Source organism: Mycteria americana, chromosome 7 (assembly GCF_035582795.1).
Source record: "Mycteria americana isolate JAX WOST 10 ecotype Jacksonville Zoo and Gardens chromosome 7, USCA_MyAme_1.0, whole genome shotgun sequence".
Classification (NCBI taxonomy): domain Eukaryota; kingdom Metazoa; phylum Chordata; class Aves; order Ciconiiformes; family Ciconiidae; genus Mycteria; species Mycteria americana.
Genome location: NC_134371.1, coordinates 30504862 through 30527958, shown reverse-complemented (window position 1 = coordinate 30527958; position 23097 = coordinate 30504862). Strand labels below are relative to the sequence as shown.

The following is a 23097-nucleotide window of genomic DNA, read 5'->3' as shown; positions in this document are numbered from 1 at the left end:
CTGCACAGCTTGATCACAGAACCAGCTGTAACCTTCACCTTTGTGTTTCTGCTTGGGAAGGACAGACATACGCAAGGTTTTAAACATGCTTCAAGTGGCATCTCCAAAGTGTAACTGAGGTCACACACTTGCAGTGTGGTTGCAATTGGCAAGGACCTCAGGAGATCATCTGGTCCAACCCCCCCTGCCCAAGTAGGGCTACCCAGAGCTGTGTCTGGACAGCTTTTGATTATCTCCAAGAATGGAGACTCCACAGCCTCTCTGGGCAGCCTGTGCCACTGCTTGGTCACCCTCACAACTGCAAAGGGAGAAAGATGAAGGCAGAGATATCCTATTGTCAGCTTTTACAGTCAAACTCGAGCCTAAATACTGCAGAGCAATAAACAGACTCCAGCAAAAACTGAAGCATTCTCCAGAGCACAGCTACACTTTTACAAACAGTGTATTTCCCTTACCCCCAGTGTATATCAGCAGAAAGGACTAATGTCATGTGCCTTTCACTGTATTCCCTCCTTGCACGCAAAGTACTTAAACGGGTCTGTCTCGCGGTTAGATCTACATGAGGCAGGAAGATGCAGGGGAAGACCAAGAAGAAAAGCAGCTTGAACAAATACTTTTTCCCTAGTAATACAAAGTTACACCTGCCTCATTTGTTTTGTTACTTTATTGAAAGTGGCAGATCCCTTTCAAGGTTTTTAAAAACCAAAACCATTGTTGCTTTGAATACTGGATGAAGTTTGTGGGGACTGTTTCCCTTTAAAAAGTTTACTCATTACACTGCAGTGCATGTGAGTAGTAATACAAGGTACCTTATTGACACGATTTGCTACTGTCATGAACAGCAACTTTAAAAGCAGCAGGAGCCCTTCAGCTGCCCTTCTGCTGGACTGCAGCCTCTGCCTTCCACCTCTGTAAGTTTCCTGTCTATACAGTAATGAACTCCTTTGCAGGAGGAAAAAAATGGGTTTGTTCCGTTCTTCATAAATGCAGGCTCCAAGACAGCTCTCACCACAGAGAGACATCACTCTGCAGCAGATCTCCAGCAAGATCAAACAGCAGCACTTCTTCTCTACTGGACGAGTTCATGGTGTTTGCTGAACCTGTATTTATCCGTCAGAGAGGAAGAGTAAAGGATAGTCATAAGCTAAAGTGAACACCACACACTAGGATGGGGGAATGTATGGTCCTTTTCAGCTACTTTTATCCCAGCAGTTGCAATCTGCAGGTCTGAATCAAAGTACCAAAAATCAAGCCTTGTTACTAGCGAAGTGGCCTATCTTTTAAAAAAAATGCTGAACAGCTACAGCTTTTGTTCTCAGTGGCCTTGGGGTGAGCCACATCATTCAGACACAAACACCCAGACAGAAAGATCTGGATATCTAAGGTCTTGCTGACTTAATGGGAATATCTTTACAATTAGAGAGCAGATCTTATTAGGGATCAGAAGTTATTTTCCTAAGTCTATTTTTCTAGACCTTTAAAGTATAGATTTAAGATCTGTGCATTTACCTGAATTAAAGATTTGCTTTATAAACTAGTATTATACAGAAAGAAAAGCTAGTTGGGGATGGCTCCACTGCAATATGTTAAGCAGCCAATACGGCAGTAGATGCTTTGATTTCTCTGCTAGTAAACACCACCACAGCTTGCCAATTGGAGCAGAGCCCTAGCTTCAGCAAGTTTAGATCCCAGGCTGAAAGAAGAGCCAGAAAGGGAAAGTTGAGAAGATGGAGGCCTAGAGCGGCTTTTTGTGAACGCCCAGTCACACCATGTGGATACCATTGCTGCTAGCCATCCAATTTGTATCTTTCTGTAGAGGACAGGTTTCTTACCTCAACAACTGCTACACAATGTTGATCTGCCTTTTGAACTGAAGCCCTGTCAGTGCCTTTGGCTGTTGTGTTCTCCCCGCCCCCTTTTTTAATCCTTCTGCAACATTTGGGCACCCACAGTAGGTGTCTACTCAGCTTAGAGACTAGGACTGTCAAACCTGCGTATCTAGTTGCTTCAGTTGCAGAAAGCACCAAGGAAAGGAACTCCACCAGCTCCCAAACCAAATGCAACCACTTTGCCTTCCAGTCCCTGGAGACCCAAGGCAAGTTCTACTTGTTGCCTGAATTAGATGAACCAAGGCCTAATACAAAATGACATCCCAGAGCCCAAAAAAGTACAGTCAGCAAACCCATCCTTCTGTGAAATGACAAGCTGGGAAAGAGCAGCAGCATATTAGCTCAGCTGCTGCTATACTTGAAAGCTTTTCGTTACTATGTGTGAAGGAGTTGAAGCAATCCTCCAGAACAACTGGAGAGCTGCTCTAACTTTCCCAGGGGCCGTAATGCCTGGAGAGCTTCCAAATATACCTGCACTCACACACTACTGCTCACAAACACTTCTTTAGGAAAGGCAGGAGGCTAAACCCATCAGACTTGCCTTTGAAACACATCTCAATGGAAGAGAATTTCCCTCTTTTCCAGCAGCCAGGCATTTACCAATAACAAGCTGTGAATCAAACTAAGCCAAAATGGATACATCCATAGGGAAACAATTAAAAACTGCATTGATTACATTGTAAAAACAGTTAGACCACCCATCCTGGGTTCTGAAAAAGGCCTAAATTGTACTTGCATTGCAAACCCCACCCTGGGTTATCATGGAAACACGTGTAACATGAAGGCTCTGAAATGTCCTGGAGTCCGTAACACAATGTTACATCCAACAGCAGATGGTGGTCTGGATTAGAGATGTAGTTCTTACGATGCTGGAAAAAAATCCTTCCCCCCTCAAAACAGCAGCAGGGAATGTAGGTGTCAGCGGGCAGAGGTCAGGTGGTTCCGACTGTGTGAAAACCTGCAAGAAAGAATAATGGGTGGAACTGGTCACTACTGTCCATTTCAAGCCCTCACCTGGAAGCCCACACGCGCTGCACCAGCCACCATGTCTGCAGATGAAGAGGTAAGTCTGGATATGTTTGTCCCCACTCCCATTGCCACTACCAGTTTTCTAGATAAAGAAGTCTTGAAAGAAAAAAACAGCAATTTAACAAAAAGCCAAGGCAGCACTTTTTTCATGCTTTTAAGATTCAATTTTAGGCTAATAAATTTTGAGCACTAGTGTTTTACAGTAAGAAACCAACCAGGGTCTCTGAGGTTTTGCAAACCTCAAAAAAAAACAGTGTCTTGTGCTTACGCACTGTCCAGTAGTGCTATTTCTAGGCTGATAGACATGAACCTAAAGCAGCTGCCCTGCAGAGTCACCCAATGCATATCTGCGAGTACCTCCTGCTCAGCTAGAGGCTAAAGTTTTTGCAGGCATCACCAGGACACTTTCTATGACCTCTCTGAGTCAGCCAGAAAAGACAAGAGTGTTCTCTTCTGGCTTTAAGTGATTATTAGATAAGGGATCTAAACAGACCCATAGCATATTTGCTTGAAAGCTTGAATGACTTGGTAACAGAAGCCCTCAAAGATGGCCAGTATTTTCAGTCCTTAATATCTAAGGCTCTTTGCTTGACAGCATCCAACAGATACTTGAGCTACAAGGCACAAACTATGCCACCTTAAACCCATCAGAAACAAATGCTTAGAAAGCCCAAGTTCAATGGTGTAAAGACTAAACCTTGGGTTGTATTTACATTAGCAACTAGAGCACAGAATGGCTCCTTTGGTCACACATGTAGCAAAATAATTTTCTTCCAGCCTTCTGACCAGTGTGGGGCCAAATGTCGTTTCTCAGCTAGTGAGGAAAGGCTGAGATTTAGGACAGCCTGCTGTGAAAGGGAGAAAATCCAAATTAATGTTAAATAAAGCCTGATAAACCTGTTATCAGGATCTGACATTGTTGCCTGCACTACATGGATGTGACTGAACTTGGTGCCAGTAGTGGAGGCAAGTTTGATGCAGCACCTGCTGAGCAGCAAAGAACTTAATTCTACCAGACTGTACTCCTTCACTTATTTAATAAGTAATTCACTTCAGGAAAAATAATTTCCCACTACCTGAAGCTGGGAAGCAGAGTGACTGGCTGCACATAGTGCTGTAAAGCACATTCCTTGCAATGAAACAGATACTACTCCAGAAGCGATCCCGCTTAGTTGCATAGTTCTTGCTACCTGGGTAATAGGACTAGCAGGACCTCTCATATATATGTATATATATATATTTTATATATATATATATATATATATATATATATATGTATGTATATATATATTTTTTTTTTATATATATATATATGTATATGCAAGATGAAGGGGAATAGCAGCATTTTTCTGTGCTCTGCAACATTCATCTACACTACAGAAACCCGTTCAGTGTAAGAAAGGACTTCTGAGGCAAGAAGAACTGCTTCCATTAAATGAAAAGCAGTTAAAAGAAATGACTGACTTACAGACTATTAGGTCAGCTGTCATCAATATTCACTTTTTGGGTGTCTTGACTGCCCAGCACCAACCTTTACCATAGCTATGGAGTATGACAATGGTTCCATTCACTACCAACTCCACCCCAGCTCGCACTATAGAGGACACTTACCTTTGTACCCGCTCCACCATGTGTGCTATCAGTTTGTCAGAGATGCCTGGACAGGACTCCTCAGCCAAGCTAAAGGCATTCTCCAGCTCCTCCATAGCTCCCACATTGCCTCCAGTCTGCTTGTGCTTATCTTTAAGCTGCAACCGAGAAACAGTGCGTTAGTTCCTTATTGCATTGCAGAAAGCACTGGTCAAGCAGTGCAGTACAGACATTAAATCCCTTTCCCTTTTAGTATGACTCCACAAGGATACAGGAGGGCACCCACATTCTTCTTAAAAAAATTAAAAAGGTCAGGAAAATGGAATTCCATTGTCTGGAGTTCAGACTTTCCTCCAGGCGCTAATAGCAATCGAAGTTCTTAACAAACAGGCCTGATGTACTCTTAAACAAACTAAATGATATTAGAAATGGATCAACAGCCCTGAAAACTCGTAAGTAGTAACAGAACAAAGAACTCCAGCTGTATCTGAACCAGTACTGTCACCTTTGCTGCTAATGACAGCTTAGCACCCAGACCTACACAAAGGCTTGCAGACAGGTAGGGCAGAAAATATCTTAACACCAGGAGTGAGTTAGTCATCACTGCTTTTAATAACCACAAAAAAGTTTGAGTTGCTTCTAGTGACTGGGAAGCTGAGGGAGGCTACTGCTGCGCTACAGCTCCTGAGCCACTTGGCCTCCAACACTCCTCCCCAAGAGAGCTATCCCCAGGGGTACAGGGGAATGAAGCCCACACACCAAGACCTCCAAGTGCAGCATCTGACCTAGATGAAAAGCCTCAGTTTGCACCTATCGTTAGCACACTCCGACTAGGCCTCACCAGCCACAAGTCTACTTGCACATGGTTCCAGTTATTAATTTGAAAAAGCTAAACCTCTGTCATTAAGGAACTCCTGAGGGGTCACTGATGCTGAGCCCGAATGAGTCTGTCATTGGAAAACTCACAGTCACATCTTCTGCAGCATTTCCCCACCTCCTTTACACAAGCAGCTCAGGCAGCAGCCCCTTCCCTAGTGCGCATCATCACGCAACGGGCTGAACAGAAATCAAAACCTTCTGTTGAACACGCAATATCTGCCAGCTAACCACTGTCCAGTTCAATTAAGCTCCCATTAGGCTATGCTGATTAAAGGGCTTTACATAAGCCTCACAGTTCTTTGCCTGCAATTCTAGGATCAGCCTTTCCCGTTGTTGGAGCTCACCTTTTCTCCATGGTCCAGAAAGGAGGACAACACGAATGCTAATCCCCGGCTGGAGCAGTCCCTGTGCTCCAAGTCCCCCACTGGAAACAAATGGTTCCTAGCAAAAAAGAGCTGCTGCCTCTTCAGTGGGGTAACTGCTCACACAAAGCCTCAGCTGTGGGAGCAACTTGCACACACCTCACTCAGTGGCAGGGGGCATGGAGGGCAACTCAATTACACATCAAAGGTACAGATTCCTTAGGCCAAAAATAGTTGTGATGCTAAAGCCAAGGATTTGATTTGACATCTACCTGATCAAAGACTGCCTGCCTCAGAGCAAAATGAGACACCGAGTCTGTCCTACAGATAAGTTGCCAGTTTATCATCAGCCTTTGATGCAAAGCCACTGACCTTTAGTGTGCCCAGCAGCCTGTGATGTGAGCAGTCGTGTTAGCCTGTCACTTTCCACTGCAGAAGAGCTTTCTGAAGGTTAGCAGGGGGTTAGAGAGCTGTACTGTGCAAAGCCTTACAGGTTGCCTTTTATTCACTGCTTGGCCCTCCAGACCCAAATACTTCACCTTTCCTCCCTGCCCCAGAACGGGCAGACAGGTTTCCAGATTTGCAGTTGCCCACATCTGTGTTAATGACCCACCATGGGTCATTTTCAATATTAACATCCAATAATACACATGCAGGGAAGGCATATAAAAGATTAGGGACAGCATCTCAGTAAGATTTCAATTCACAAAGCCCAGCTTCAGCCCTTTTATGGAAAGAGGTGATCAAAACCTAGCAGGTCTAAGAGGCAATAATAGAACGGTGAGAAGCAGAAAGTCTGCTGCTGGTAGGAAACTAGAACTGAAAAGAACAACACGTGCAACCAGCAGTGAAGCAGATTGCCTACTTGGAGAAAAGTTTTCTTCCAAGCCCCTGCTACTGCGCACAGAAGCCAGGTTATTTCAGAGACTGCCCAGAACCTTCCCTGCACCTGATTTCACTGAGCCGGCAGGAAAGTCTAATCAAAGGAAAGGAGGATCAGCAGATGTAGGGTAAGGGAGTCAAACTAGCAGAAGTGAAAGGCCCAAGAAGCCACTTCCCACCTGAAACTGGTGCAGCAAGGTTGGTAAGGAGAAGCACAAAGGTGCACTCATTGGTTTGCAGAACTCACAGCTCTGACCACCCCCTCCCCCAGAAGGCTCCTAAACAGAAAGGACTGAGAACCACATGTCAGTGATTATACTACAGGAACAAACTGCCTGCATCAGAAGCCAACATTATTTTTATCCATTTTTATCTCATAGCTCTAGGCCTACAAGATCCAGACCATCTGCCTCATACTCTGACTTCTGGACGTCAAGCCCAGTAGAGTACAGAACAGACCAGTTACCTAAACTCTCAATTTCCAAAGCAGTGCTGTCTCAAGAGTACTGCATGCCTGCTTTTCAGAACAACCTCTGCTTCCTGCCCTGCAGCAAACCCTCTTTCCACACAGCACTAGACCTGAGAAAAGAGAGTTGAGTCCAGAGACTATCCCTGAAAAAGCACAGCTCTCTGCTGGGCCACCCCTGGAACAGCATCAGGACCCAGAAGAGAGCAGCTCATCAGGACCAGAGAAAGGGTCTCTGTGATCCAGCACCCCAAGAAAAGAACCCTGACATGCAGTGCCTGTGTAAGCCATTTCTTCCAAAGCAGAACCTCCTTTCCCACACTCCTGCTGGAAACAGCAGCTGAAGCCAGGAGCCCCCTTATGATTATCGTCGTCTTCTCCTCCCTTAAAACATCACGCAGCTGGAAAGACAATTCATCTCTCTGCTGATACAGACACTATCCCATCATTACTGGTAGCTTTTACTTCAACTCCACATCCCCACCCAGAACACAAGGCAGGGCAACAGGGTGGATTTTCCAAACCCATTTTCTCTGCCTGCCTTCCACAGGCCATATGGTAGGTAACTCCTTAGCCTTAGCGTGCTAGCAACAGAAGGCATCTATAAATCAAGAAGATGGCCTAGTAATTGGCAAAGCCAACTCCTGCTCTAATCCACCCACATTCCCTTCAGTGACGTTGCTGTGGGCAGCAGCATATAGCATGAGGGGAGGGAACATGCACAGCGAACGGCAAGTTCAAATACCTGCCTGCCCTAACAGGACCTGCACTTCAGCCACGGAAGCCAGGGACATCAGAATCCAGAGTTGCCTTGGTATTAGCAAGCCTAAGACACAGATAAGAAACAGGTACTCCTCTACCTTATTCTCACCAGAGGACAACACAGTAATGCTATGCTTCCAGGAACAAAGGTGTATTGGAAAGGACACTCCAGGGACATACTCACTTTCCTAACATACTGTATAGACCTCTGAACAGAGGCACAAATGCTTCATAGTCCCTTAACCCTAGTAGGTACCTTACCCCACCTCCCTTCTCCAAATCCTTCCCATCCATGCCAGGTATCTCTCTGTTTCCAATCACTGCAGACACCAAGAAGGTTCTACTCACCTCCCCAAAAACTGGGTGAACAAGCGTGGAGAGACACTGTGACCGCGGTTGCCTCTTGATGGGCTCAGTAGGCTAGAAAGCAACATGGGAAGAAGTTACAAGCACAGGCAAAGGCTCCCTGGGCACACAAACTACTAAGCCTTTGGTAAATTCACAACACCTCGATGGCAGCCCCCCCCCCAAGTGTCAGGAAAGCTACAGACTGCAGTACCCTGACGGTGTGGAAGAGGCAACTCTGGGGCACTAGCCCTTGATACCAGACTGAAGTAAGTTTTAGACAGAACACGAGTAACTGGTAGCTTCTGCAAGACCCTCAAAAGCTTGTGTCAGTTCAGTCCACTTCTGAAGATGGCAAACAGACCTTCTGGGAACCATGAAGAGCCATTCCTTTGTGCAGCTTACTCAAGGAGTTGGGGCGAATAGTTGGTGGGAATGTCCAGATTGGACCCTGGTCTCCATCCTCTGTGTCTCCATCACTGCAAATGAAAACGAGGAGGTCAAGACAAAAACTCAACTCCATACACCAGGTGTTTTACCCATGCATTCCCATAGTCACAAGCTCTCCCCCACCTGATTTTCATATCACCACAGGGCTCCAGGCATCTCCCTATCCCAGAAAAAATCCTAAAGAGAAACCACTTCAGTCTCTACAGCCCATATACAGCACCACAGAGATCTGAGACAAGTACTACATCATGTTTCCAAATCACCACAACCACCTTTCTGCTCTAGCCAGCTTGAAGACAGTTTCAAGTACTAGTTAAATTTAGGAGAATTTCAAGACAATCCAAGCTCATAATTTGAGGGGCCAGGCTTAGGTGTTGCAAGCCAACATCCCAGTGTCATTGGTCACTGGAGTCACTGCCACTACAGGTGAAGAGAAGCTCTGCAAAACCAGCCTGGCAACAAAGTGCCCTTTCCTCACCCAAGGCTCATAGCCTCATTATCCTCCACATCAGCAGCAAAGCTCTCTACCCGTGAATACACAAACACACATACACAACTGTTGCCACAGTTACTAAAGCCTGTAGCTCTTTGAAAGGCAATGTATTTAACTGAATGGGCATAAAATACAGGCAACAAGAGCCTTGTTTTACTAGTTATGCACATGCTAGATGTTTCTTGTTAGTACTTCTAATTCCTTACACTCAGCAAAGAGGCTCCACAGGTTAAGGTAACAGCCTGTTTCTTCAGGCAGCAGTCACCTTGCTCCCACAAACAGATGCTCCCTGAGCTACTGTAAGATCTCCAACCCAGGTGGGGAAAAGGACCTGAGCTGCTTGCAGTAGGCTGCCCCGGGGCATGCAGAGTATAGCAGAGGCACCTTTCCATGCAGAACATGTACGTACATATCAGAATCGCCAGAACTGGAATCTTCTCCATGGCCCTCTGACTTCCAGCGCTTCAATCGATCTATCAGCTCCATTAGGAATGATGTTTTCTTGGTGTAGCGTGTGATGAACTTGTGCTTTAGCAACTCTTTAGCTGTCGGCCTCTAGAGCACATAAGGAAAGCATGCTACATCTAACCATCTCTATACACTAAACATGCAAGTACACTGACTTCAATTCTTGCCAGGCTTGCCTGTCCATTCTGCAAGCTCAGTACTTCCTTCTCTCCAGGAGCCTTGCACCAAAAGGTCTTCCTGCTAAATAAATCTTTGACCTCTGCAATACTTTACCCAAATTCACAGGTGGACAGCAATACTCACAAATCTAGGATCCTTATTGAGGCAGGCTTCCACAAACTCCTTGAAAGGCTTGCTGTGGTGACCCTCAAGTGTTGGAGGGTTATTTTTGGGGATCAGGAAGAGAACCCTCATAGGATGCAAGTCAGAATTTGGAGGCTCTCCCTTTGCTAGTTCAATGGCTGTAATTCCAAGGGACCAGATGTCTGCCTGAAAGAAGAGCAAGAACAGTGACAGCACAGGACACCAAGGAGCAATTCTGCAACATGGAAGCATGCAACTTTAGCACAGCCAAAGGGCTGATCACATAAAATCAGATAGGGTATTTCATGTCTAATAGACAAACTTCTCCAACAGACCCTGAACCATAACATGAAAGTATCATTCTTGCAACAAACAGCACTTCCAATCCCTGTATTAACCCTAGCACCATCTTATATAGCACCAAGTAGCAATCCTCCTCCTGCTCCCAGCTCACCTTGAAGTCATAAGCAGACTGTTTGATGACCTCTGGTGCCATCCAGAATGGAGTCCCAACAAAGGTGTTTCTCTTGATTTGTGTGTCTGTCAACTGTCCAGCCACTCCAAAGTCAGCCAGTTTCACATCTCCTTGTTCCGAAAGTAGCACATTGGCAGCTGTTCACACAAGTCACATTAAGTCCACTGGTTTCTGAATCATCAGAAATATTCAGCCCACACAGAACTGAATACTGAGAATGGACCTCCTGTGGCATCCTCTTTTGCCCCAGTGAAAACCCTCAGTTCGGATTTCCAGCCTCAGACTCATTCTCATGCTCTGACCTCTGCTGGGTAACACAGAACAAGTTCATACACTTGGCTGGATCAGAAGGGAAATATTTCTAGGGTAGCAGCAAGGAGTAGATGTGAAGGGCCACACAATCAACTAGATGTGATTCCTGGCCACACAAAGAAGAGAGGGCAACATGGCCCAAGATACCTCAAATGGTCTTGATTTTTTTTCAGAGCAGCACTCAGCACAGGTTAAATAGCAGATCCTTCTAAAGAGTTGACAAGTCCTGGTCGTGTGCTTCCTACTCACTCAGCTTAAGACAGTGGCATTGCTCAGGTTTTGGGATGGGGTTTTTTTTGTAGGACTTCTAATTCTGAGAGAGACCCTACCTACAAACTTTCAGCATTTCCCCACCCTGCTGGCGGCCACCAGTCCTGCACGGCCTGCAGTGCTAGAAATGTGTAGTCTCACATACGCAACGGAATCTTTTCTACATATCTCCCTGCGTGAGGTTTCTCTGCTCTGCTTGCTCACATCCCCTCCTGCAGAGGGTCAGAGCAGTTAGCATCCAACACTGGCCATGTCTCCACAGCACTGTCGTCCCACCCTCCTGCTGTCCTTTGATGCTCCGTGCTCAGTGTGAGACTGCTCTTTGGGAGGCAGATGCCAGGTCTCCCTATGCTGCATGCAGCCAATGACTATAAAAATCAGTAACAGGTTAAGCTGACACAAGCTGCCCTGATTTTCTAGGGCTGTGAACCCTGCGTGAGGACAGCTCACCTTCACAGTAAGTTATAACCATGAAAACCAGCATACACAGGCCTTGGAGTCCAGCAGTAAAGCAAACGTCTAGAAAAACATTCTAGACATTTGAAAAAAATGAGAGTCCGCTAAAATTTGAGCGTGCCTTTCATTGACTCCTTTGCTTTAGCCCCCTGCCTGTCCAAACTACAAATGCCAGAGAAGAGCTACAGATCCTTACTGTTACTCTAAACTCTAAAGACATGAAAAACATGAGTTCTAATAAAATGACAAGCATCGGATTCAGAAACAAGCAACCCAACAGGAAAAGCAGCACTAAGAAACAATCTTTGAAACCTCTCAGATTATTGTTGTATAATACTTCTAAATCATATGTTAGTAACATCCTTACAAGATGGTAAGTTGATTGATTACAAGATTGATTACAAGTAAACAATCCCTTACAAGAAAGAGAGCTGAGCTATCCACTCGTACCTTTGATGTCCCTGTGGATCTTCCTCTCAGAGTGTAGATAATCCAAGCCCTTTAGGATTTCTCTCAGGATAGTAGCTATGTAAGTCTCCTCCAAGGGTCCCGGCTTCAGCTGATAAAGGGCAGAAAGATGACTTAAAGGAGGGTGACTGATGACTTGGATTTTCCAGCCTCTCAGTTTGTTACTGGGAAACGTTGGCCAACCAGGTCATATTCAGCAGAAAACACCTACTGCATGCCTGGTGCGCATTCTGCAAGCAGAATCTGGCAACATTAAATGGAAAATCTTTGGGGGATTTTCTGTTAGTCTATTAAAGGCTTCCCAGACAAACAGCAGGATTCTCATCTCTCGCTTTGGCCTGGAAATACATTGGTGAACAAAATATCTTAACAGTTTCTCTTGTTCAAGTCCCTCTGCTAGCATGCAAGAACAGAATTTCAGCCACTGCAACAGCCCGGAGACAATTTCTGCCCTCTGGCTGTGGAGTATTGTATCAAAGCTCTTCTCCTTTCAAGCAGTTCTCCCCTAAACAAGTCCTGCCTTCTCAGTGCAATAATTGAGGTTCTGACACTAAGATGACTTCTGCTGATGACAGCCCCCTCACACACCCTTCCTCCAAGTCAGTGCAGGCTCAGCAGTTTTCACTACATGACATTAGTTACTGCTCTGGAAAAACAGGCTTTATTGTCCTAAGGAGAAAAGCAAAATCCTGTGACATAATACAGCACAGGAGAACTTTGCCCATGTGTTTATTCTGCGTTTGTATTCCCTTAAAATCTGGGGTAACTTGTAAATGTAATTTGTATTATCAAACACCTGGAAATCCTGATCATAGACCAGGTCCCTGCTAAGCTTGATGCCAGGCAAGCAATGAACAATACTACAAACTCTCTGTAGGCACAGAACTTTGATTAGGTGAAATATGGATTTGCGCTGCTCAAAAACAACTGGCTGCTGCCACATTTCAGTTCACTGGCTTTTCCCATTGTAAAGCAGCAGAGCATGCTGGAGAACAGTGCTTTGACAGCTGAGCTCTGTGCAAACAGTTCCTCTGTCCGAGGATATGCATAACCAGCATGTCTGTCCTGCACTACCTACCCTTCAGGCACAGGGCTGTCAAAAAGATGGTATGTGGCAAGTGAGTGTCTGGCTTACAGGCATTTCACAAACCAAGGCTCCAGCCAACGTTCTTCATGGTCCAGAGCTTACCACGTACTTACCAAATCGAGTGCTGAACCTCCTCCTAGGTACTCCATGATTATCCACAGCTTAGTGCCCTGCAAACAAGAGCACAAATCAAGAGCAAAGGCAGTAATAAAAGCAGGCAGAAAAGTGAAAGACCCCAGAGGCAGCAAGACACGAGTAGTCCTGTACACAATCCAAGACATGCTGCTCACCGCAGCTCTGAGGCTCAAGGAGGGAGCTCCCAGGTCCCTCTTTCCTGCTGATGCAGCATTACAGCGGTGGACCTGCCCCCAGTACATTTCTTTCCCTCGGTCTGCAGTTTTATCTGAGCAAGCTTAGTGCCCCTACAGGCACCAGACTACACAGCCCACTGAGATAAGCATATTCTCAGGTTGCAGCCATTTAACATCACTCCAACAGATCTAGCACATCTTCTTGACAATGACAGGGGAGCTTTGCAGCCTTTGATCTCATTAACAGGACTGCCAGCTTGAAGGGTACGATCAGCAAGACACTTTCTTACTCCTCAAGAGAAGAGATTTCCAGATTGAGGTTCTCAGGGTCCTGGTAAGAGATAAGCAACAGATCCACGAAACCACAGCTTGCTTGGTGTTTTCAGTAGAAGGCTGAAAAAATGCATTATGGCCTTTGAAAAATACGTAAGGAATAACCAGGATGCAAAGAGCTCAAGAACTGTTTGCTACAGACCCAGTGTTACATACACCTCCAGCAGCCAGCATGCAGAGGCCACTACTGGTCATCACTACTAGTAGCTTCCACTGGGGATTCCTAAACCTCTTCTCAATGGAAGCAGTATCAGCACTCCTGCAAAGACTCAGGTCCTGTTGTTTTAATCATTTCTGATGAAATGATGACCACAAGGTCACAAAGTACAGCTTCAAACTCCTCTTCTTTCCAGAGGCATAAAGCCCTCAGCGGTACTACCTTAAAACTGTGACATTTTGGAAAACTATTCCACAAACTTCCTCTCAAGAAGGGTCAAAATGGGGAGAGGTCAGCCTCTTCAACAAATAATTTTCTCTCCAGTGAAGTGCCCTGCTCTTGGGACCAGACTGTACTAGGCACCTCATTTCCACGTGCTTTGCAAGTGTCTTAAAGCCCAGCCTCCTATTAAGACCACAAAAATGCAGTGAGCAGAGCCACTGCTGTTCCTGCTGCCACACTGACACTCACAGGTTGGGCACCTTTCAGTGCTGTATGCCACCATCAGCTGCAGCACCCATAGAGAAGTCCACCCCATTCCCAAACTGCTGGCAAGAGAATTGCCATGGCTTTGTCCTACCTTCAAGTAGGAGCCATAGTACCGGGTGATGTAGGGACTATCACACTGGCTGAGCACCGTAATCTCTTGCTGAATGTCCTCAATTTCATCCTCAGCCTCCTCCAGATCAATGATCTTGATAGCAACCACCTCCTTGGTGCGGTTGTCAATCCCTTTATACACTTCACCAAACGATCCTTTTCCGATCCGCTCCAGCTTGGTGAACAGCTCCTCAGGATCCACCCTGGAGTGCTAAACAGAAAGCAGAGATGGGAAAAGTCCATGAAGCCCCACAGCAGCCTGCAGAGCACCATGCATACCCAGACAGCTCATCTCCCTATCTATGCATCTACTGTGTTGTTTAATTGACCCAAAACTCACATATCCTAAAAGGTCTCCACATCCTGAGAAACTTAACACATCCAAGAAGAGAAGAACTGAAGAAGCCTTTTACGCAGGCTTTCCACCCCTGCAGACCATAGTGGGAGAGGAAGGGGAGAGAAGCCCAGAAGGAGAATGTCAGCAACTATCTCTACAGAAAGCATCAGCTCCTTTGGGACAGGACTGCTCAATTGCAGGCACCAAACTGGTGCCAAAGCAGCTCCACAACCAAGCACTTGTTCACACTTGAATAAAAAGGCAGGCAAGATGTACCAGAACCAGCCTTCTTTTGAAGATCTGGATGAGAAAATGGGCACAAGCAAGAGGCCATAGGAAGTTCACAAGGATGTTTTCCTCGTCTGCCTTCCTGCATTCAAAGATTGGAATTATTTGAAAGATTTGCACCCTTCCCTACTTGTTTCAAGGGTGAAATACTCCAGTAATATAAATACCAGTTCACATTAGCTGTCTTCTCTGCTGCAGCCTAACTTCCAGGCAGCACCCAGCCCAGCTCTCTTCAGATGTTTGCAGAGGGAGCCTCACATCTTTTGGAAGGTCAGGAGCAAGGAGGCCAGACACCTGCCTATCCCAGAGGAGACAGGAGAGCTGAATGGACATTCCATCTGCAGACCTGCTTTTCTGGAACAGCCTCTCCTCTGGCTGGCACACCCAGATGCAAAAGCAAATAGCATTTCCCTCATTAGGTAAGCATATCAACTGGGAAGCTACTAACATGATCATCATCGGAAAAATACTCTTTAACAGCAGCTTCAAAGTTAACTCTTTATTAAGATGAGTATGGATGAGAAAGGGAAGAAATCAGAATCATTTTCTGATGCTATTTCATTCTGCCCAGCTGCAGACCAGGAGCCCCCCTGCTCTGCTTCATACTACTAAAAGGCTCTTTGTGATTAGTTTTTCTGCCTTTTTTAAAAAATAAGTCTAGTTTAAAAAAAAAAAATCTGGAAAACATGGCCTCAACTACAGGAAGCAGCCAAGCCATTACGGTGAGTTTTCCACACCCAGAACTTCTCAGTCTCACCTCCAACACATCACTCAGAAGGACCACTCCCTTGCAAGGGTCTTGAGCTGGCAGAGATAGTATCTGACAACAAGGCAGCTGCATTTTTGCATCTAACACCAGGTTCTAGCAGCAGGCCATCACTGAGCAGCCCTAGGTGCTGCTTAATGATTAAGCCAGCCAGTCATTACAGGTTGTTTGCCTTCTGTGCCCAGTGCATCGCTATATGGAGTAAGCCAGGCCCAGAGTGAGCTTTACAGTCAGCTCACTCAACAGGATTTCCACATGCATTCCAGTCCAAGATACAGAAGGATAACCAAATATCCTTGTGCATCCACAGCAACACCCAAATAGGCTGTTCTTTGAAGAAATGCAATGGAAACAGACTGGAAGGGATATGCAGAGATGAAAGGAACTGGAGACACATAACAGGGACTGGAGAGAGGAGGGGGAAAGGAAGAGGATTTGAGCTTGAGAAATGCCAGGAGACAACACAAAAATGGCAAGCGCAGTGCAGGGAGAAAAGCCTGGCTCGTCCAGGCTCACAAGAGACCAGGAGCAGTTTTCACCTCTTGACCAACTTACAGGAAGGGGCAGCAAGGTGGCCCAGACGTTATCCTACACAGTCACCTACCACAACCATAAAAACGCCACTCACCACATCAGCCACTCCACACATCAGGGAGAAGGGAGAGAAAGAGGATCATGTCCTAGAAGCACCTGGCTCAGCTGGTAAAGGAAACACTATCCACATGAATCCTGCAGGGAAGCAACCCTGCAAGAAAACCTTCCTCCCCTCCCATGTAAGTAATTTTTCCATGAGAAAAGAAATGGCAAGGTGTAAGTTACTGCTCCGCTCCTCAGCCTGGCATGACACATCAAAGAATCAGGATGTAACCAGATGTAACCAAAATAATTAGTTTGTTCTTTTGTAACTAAGCAACATAGAGATAGGAGCAGGTTAGACAATGCTTTAATATTGTGTTTGTACACCTATGGCTATGGATATGCGACTATGCCCAAAGACAACTGGACAAGGAGTAGTACAGACATGCTGCTATGCTCCCAGTACAGCCCCAGCCCATCTTGACAAAGAGTTGAGGGTGGTTAGAATAATTGGTTTGTGTTAAGGGTTCCAAATCATTGTTAGGGACCATGCACCATGAAGAAGGAAAATGGGTTACATAAGCAAGGTGGGATTGCACATGTCCAGAAGAGGGGTCAACTAAAGGACACACCTGTACGACCACCAAGGACCACCAGAGACCCCCACAGAAGACCCTCAGAGCTCAAGGACGCATGCGTAATGACCACACGAATATGACAATTAGTTCTGGGAAATAAAATGAATATGCATGATCATTCTGGGAAATTTGATGCATATGTATGTAATTGGACAATATAAGTTTCGGCTGATGTAACCTGTGGTATGCACGCTAGGTGGAATGATCCCCCGTGCATCCGGCGCTGTAATAAAGAATGCCTGCTTAATATTACATTGGTGTTAAGGAGTTTGATTCCTGGTTTTGGTGACAAGGACTGACTCTTCAAGAACAGGACATTAAACATAAGAGCACCGGCTACTGCAGGCAGCTTTTGGGACAACCACCATTTTATGTATCGGGCTCCTGTAATCATGGACAGCTTTGTAAACAAGCTTCCACACTTCAGTGTCGGTTTATCCTGTTTTCTGCGGAACAAAGCAGTGCAGGTAGGGGCGGTGAAGGAGACAAACCTTCCTGACAAGCACATAGAAACTTTGCCCAAGGGACTCAGGACAACAATACAACTTGGGCAGAAGAGGCAGGCCCACCACACTAGGTTGGAACAGGAAACTTCATTCGTAGGTACTGAATTTACTTTCCCAGTACCTGTCACTAAAAAACTGATCTGGAAATGCTTCAGGTGACAGGGCAAGAGTATGACTCTATGGAGGGCCTGAGGACGTGCACCCCTTGACAGAGTTGCCAAAATCACACAAGTCATATCCAGCAACAGCCAGAACCTAGTGAGCGAGTATGGGGCAAAGTGGCAGAGAGTCATTCCAGCCAGGGTTACAGTCTCCTGGACGCCTGCTGCAGACCAGAGTCTGCTAATGAATTTCTTAACTTTCTTTAAACACAGAGGAGTAAACAGGCCCATCCCCAATTCAAGCAGGCCAATGCCTGCCCAGTGGAACACCTTGTGAACTACCACTGTGGACACCACAGCAGACATTGCCAGGTAGCATTTCTCTGGAAGCAATTCTGAATTCCCATGATAAAATTACACTAGCCTGCAGGACATGTGCTCAGAAGCTCTGGTCTATTAAAAATATTCCTGTTGCAGCAGCCACATGGTAACTCACAGCTGATGAGCAAATGTTCAGATTGATGGGCATACAAGCCTCACCAGACAGCAGAACAAATGCAGTTATGCCAGGAACGGAGAACTATGCAAGTGCACTGCTGCGTCAGAAGAGAAGCACACTGCCACACTTGCGGGGCTCAAGCAGGGGGAAGCGAGGGAGAGAGGAACACATTCTGTGTAGCCTGAAATAAATTTGCACCTGCAGAGCACTGCAATGAGGGGTGTAACAAGCAGCATCTTTCCCTTTTCTAAATACAAATTGATCTCAGCACCAGTCTTGTTGTCAAAGAACCACCCTGGCTGCAAATTCATGTTCTGGAGCTGCACAGCTACAAACACACGCAAAAAACTTCATTAGTAGAAAGTAACACAATCCAGATGAAATGCTTTACACCTGCATAAATGAGCATAGATAACCCAAAGAAGCTTATTAGCACCTGTCAACTTTGCAACTGCTCACCAGCTTGGGATCTTTCCATTTTCTTCCTCATTCACAGAACTCACCAGGGCCACAAAATGGAGCTCCAGGCCAGAGTGTGAACAGCTAGCTGACCAGCTGCTGCTCCTTGTTCTACTACAATGCGTAAAGCCTTTAAGGAATGGTCACCTCATTGTACCTTTTTGCTTGATTGAATGTCAATTACATAGCAGTTCTGGAGCAAAAAGCCTCATGCTGTTTCTCCCCACTGAGAGCAGTCAGACACTAGAGATGGCTCAGGCATGAACAGGCTTTGTGGGGAGAGCACACAAAGCACTATCTTGGTTGTACATGCAGGAAGGGGAGGGAATAAGTATGAGAGGAATAAGGACAATCTACTAGTAATGTGCTCCACTTCTGCTCTCCAGGATCTAATCTCACAGCACAGGAAAGAAGGATGCTCTGTCATGACAGGTGTGGGGGTGTTTGCCATCACGACTGATGATGCCATGTTTTAAAACAGAGCAACTCACTGCAGACACCAGGAATTAAGAATTGCAGTGTGTTAAGAGACAAGCCTGGCAGTAACACAAGCTGCTTCACAGGGAAAGAATGGGTTTGGCAGGTCTGCCACCTCCAGCTGCAGAGACACGATATCTACAGCCCTTGAAACTAGAGAAGGGTAAATATCTACCCTCATTTCAAAGCTACTACCTGGAAAGATAAGCTGCATATTGGGAACAGAAGCAAATATCCTTTGAACCAGCTCAAGGTCTTCTCTCTGGGCTGTGTCTGGCTGGATCTCACTCTCAAAAGAGTCTTATTCAGCATTGTGAGCAAAAGTCACACCTGCGTCTGCTGCATAAAACACTGAGAGGTGCTTAAACCCTTTTGGAAGTGAGAGTTCCTTGGGCTGGGGCAGGTCAGGATCAGAATCCCTGTTCTATATGGGAGAAGTCTGTAACAGAAAAAGATTGTCAAGGCCACAATACTTTAAGAGCTGAAGCTCACTGGGAGTTTGGCAGCCTCCAAAGGTTTATATGGAACTTTCCAACCAGCCAAACAAACATACATCATTTTCCTCTGCCAAACACAGTGGAAGGAGGAAGTTGGTTTCAATAAATCTCAGCTACTGACCTTCTTTCCTTCATTGCCTCCTCTCCTCCCCAACTTCCCATCCAGCATTTACCCACACTGCATGCTACACACTAACCTCGGGGCCACCAACAGCAGGCTGCAGCAGGCATTATGTTCTCTTTGGGGAAATCAGCTTTGTATGTGGAAACATTTGAAAGCTTCCCTGTCTACATGAAATTTGTGCACAGCTCTCTTCAACTGCTAAACCTGAGACAGTTTTGAACTTCTGAAGTATAGACAAGCAGGAAGTTTGTGTTCAACACTTTGAAACATGCGAATTTGTCTGAGACTCTCAACTTGCTTCACAGACAGTATTCTTTTGCTTCAAGGGAGTGAAGCATTACTTAGCCAGAGAACTTGAATGGCTTCTTCAAGGTCACATAAGGAACAACAAAACTAGAAACAGAGCTCAGCTCAGAGCTTTAAGCACAGACATGCAAATACATCATCTAGCAGATAGAGCTCCCAACAAAGACCAGAGGCCCACTGTGCTGTATGTATACAGCAAAAGGCAGCCAAGAAAAGAGAGAGCGCCAACTAGCTGAGGCAGGGAAATGGAGGCACAGAGGTAAAGCAACCTGGGGATTTGCGGAAGGTAACCCTGCACATCAGCAACAGAACTAGGAATCAAAGACAAGTCAAGCCTCTGACATCCCAATGCAAGTCTTAGTCTCTCGATTTTCACAGCACCTCCCACCACTCCCTAAACTCTGGTGAACAGAACTTCAGGCCAATTCCTACTGCCCTTCCAGCAAGTCTCAGTTACATAGATTACGAGGTCCCATCAAGGATTCCTGAAGAGACCCGAGGAATGGACAACACAGACTGCTCTCCTATTCCAGGGCCAGACAGAGTCATGGGATGACACAATCTGAGAATACCTTATATTTGCATAATAAATTCAGAGATGAGACCCCTGGAACTCTGATAAGTTTCATTAGTGAATGTTGTGTACCAAAAAGCTTCAGAGCAACCTCCTCTGTAGCTAGAGAACTCAGTTCTCAGCCCTAACCAGACAGTATCCTTTCCTATTCCTTTTATTTCTCTCCCTGTACTATGACTCCCTCAGGCACTATATTTGCATTTAATTCCATACACACTTTGGGGAAACAGTTTATGTGAAATACAGCATGCAAAGATGCATTGCAAATCAATTTTAAATCAGAAAAGGCTTGGAGAAAGCATCATCTCAAACTACTAAAGCTTTTAGTATTATAATTCTACACCTAGAAGCAGAACAGAAAAATGCCAAAAATTCTCACAAAACATGGTTTAACAAGACTTACATTCAGTATTGACATCTGCCAATAATCAAACACACCTCACAACCAAATTCAGAAGAAAGAAGATTCAAGCCAATACTATTAATATGGTTTAGCTTTTAATCCCAAGTCATGACATCATCCTTCCACATTCCTCTTATGAAAGTGTCATCACAACAGGATTTAACCACATCCACTGAGGCTGATATCTCTCTTAGAAGAGTTAAACGCTCAGTATCGAATATCACTACCTCTTATGCATTAAGATTACAAGCACCGTTTGTCTCAGGCTACTGTTAAGAACACTTCAGTAAGGTATGTCTGGCATAGCCTGCACACACAGCTTTTCTGTTCCCATTTCTAGACTTCCCCTCCCAAAAATACTCAGAGACTCAATTATTCCTGTCTCCCTAAGAAGAGCAAAGTTAACCTCAGAGACAGGCACCATATTGAGCGAAGAATTCCCTTTCTATATGGCTGGCAACCCAACACAGTCAGTCCAACACCACTACAGAATAAGACACAAATCAATTGGCTAACAGGAGTACGCTGAGATGTGTGCAAGAGAGATAAAGAGTGGGAAAAAGTGATTTTCTGGTGATTTGTTTTAAACTCATTTCAAGAGCAAACGTAACAATGTTTGCTCTTGATACAAGAGTTTAAAACAAATTTTTAATCACCACTTACCTGGCTGGCAAATTCTCTCAAGTGAGCCATGCCTACAGGATGGTCAGACATCTGCTTCTGCAAAATCAGGGAGGGCTGGGACGTTGTAGCACAGCGGGAAAGCGATGCTTTCTCATCCACTGATCAACTGACAAGCAAGAACACAACAGCTCTAACTCAAGGTTCTCAGAGCCTGGCTCATTCCCCAAAAGAGCTACCTGCATCTTTTTTTCTCCTCAGTTTGCAGTGCTCCTTGAACCTACCAGCCCATTCTAAGTATGCCAGCCCCTCCTTGCAAACCCCATTTCTCAATTCTTTCCAGACATGCCTTCCAGGTGTATCAAGGAACCTCACTTTAATGATATACACTGAGAAAGCCTGAGGCACCATTTTCCCCACCATCACCTCATCGTGCTCCCCAGTATTATAGTTGCCTCTACAGCACTATCCTGTCATCGCCACTCCCAGCATCTTCCCCAGCACAGCCCACAGCGTTATCCTCAGACACCCCTTTCCCCCTACTGCTCCCCAGTAATCCTCTCACTGAGGGTACCCTCCGCTCCCATTCTCCGCAGTACAACCACTTGCAAATCTCAGCTCCCCAGTGCACCTCTTCCTCCTCAGGGCACTCCAACCCTAGACCATCCCTGGGCACTCCCCCACCAGTGCTCCCCAGTTCTGCCCCCAGACCCCGTGCTCCTCAGCAACCCTCTCCACAGGGCTCCCCTCCACCCCAGCAACAGAAGAGCCCCAACCCAGCACAGCCCCTCAGCCCAGCCCTCTCCAGGGCAACCCCGGCCCGGCCCGGCCGAGCCCTCTCCACAGCCCCCTACCCCAGTGCTCCCCTGCACAACACCCTCAGCTCCCCACAGCCCCACTCGGTGTTCCCCTGTCATGGTGGCCCCACGGTTCCCCCCACTCCCCCAGCCCCACTCAGGGACCCCTCACCCTACCTCACACCTCAGTCCCCCCACACCTCCTCCCAGTCCCCCAGGATCCCCCACCCCATCATGGCCTCCTCAGAGCGCCCCACACCAGCCCCCTCCACAGGCCCCCCCATCCCGCATAGCCCACTCAGGGCCCCTCTGTTGCGGATCTCCGCCCTGCACAGCCCCCGGGGGCCCTCCCAGCCCCGGGCGCCGCCGCACCTACCCGGGCAGCCCACCACACCTACGGCCAACGGTCCCCGCGCGAAGGGCGGTGCGGTGCCATGCCGGGCCCTGGCACGCAGAGCCGCCGACACGCCGCTGCCGCTCCGGGCTGCTGTGGGACACCGAGCTCAGCCGCGGCGGCGGGGGGGAGGCGGCCTGCGCCGGGCGCAACAACACGGCGCGGCGGAGGCCGCGGGGCGGCGGAGGCCAGGCCGCGCCGCGCTGCCTGCCGGGAGTAGTAGTTCCGCGCGGCGCCAGTCGGCCGCGGGGGTGCCTCCGTGGACTACAGGGCCCGGCAGGCCGCGGGCGGGGGCGCGGCGGAAGAGGGCGGGGCGCCAGCGCAGGGGCTGCTGGGACGGAGAGTCC

At 46.7% G+C, this 23097-nt stretch overlaps 1 protein-coding gene across 3 annotated transcripts; it reads right to left on the bottom strand.

Annotated features, from left to right (window-relative positions):
* Positions 1-653: 653 nt before the first annotated feature.
* Positions 654-22969, bottom strand: STK25 (serine/threonine kinase 25). Of its 3 annotated transcripts, none has more exons than XM_075507770.1 (12): positions 22733-22969; positions 21602-21728; positions 14368-14598; positions 13100-13156; positions 11882-11990; positions 10373-10530; positions 9919-10104; positions 9557-9702; positions 8569-8683; positions 8208-8279; positions 4530-4666; positions 654-2847 (listed from the first exon to the last, which is right to left on the bottom strand). In XM_075507770.1, the coding sequence occupies exons 2-12, from the start codon at positions 21650-21652 to the stop codon at positions 2808-2810; spliced, it is 1302 nt and encodes a 433-aa protein (XP_075363885.1). In that variant the 5' UTR covers positions 21653-21728; positions 22733-22969; the 3' UTR covers positions 654-2807. The 3 variants fall into 3 exon arrangements, with proteins under 3 accessions (XP_075363885.1, XP_075363886.1, XP_075363887.1); XM_075507771.1 differs by having other exon boundaries at positions 22751-22969; XM_075507772.1 differs by lacking the exon at positions 14368-14598.
* Positions 22970-23097: the final 128 nt, after the last annotated feature.

Coding starts and splice junctions, on each gene's coding strand:
- STK25 (XM_075507770.1), bottom strand. CDS start 21,652: ATGTCTGACCATCCTGTAGGCATGGCTCACTTGAGAGAATTTGCCAGC. Junction 9,703..9,918: donor TCAATAAGGATCCTAGATTT/GTGAGTATTGCT, acceptor TATGTGCTCTAG/AGGCCGACAGCTAAAGAGTT. Junction 4,667..8,207: donor TTCACCCAGTTTTTGGGGAG/GTGAGTAGAACC, acceptor TCTCGGTTGCAG/CTTAAAGATAAGCACAAGCA.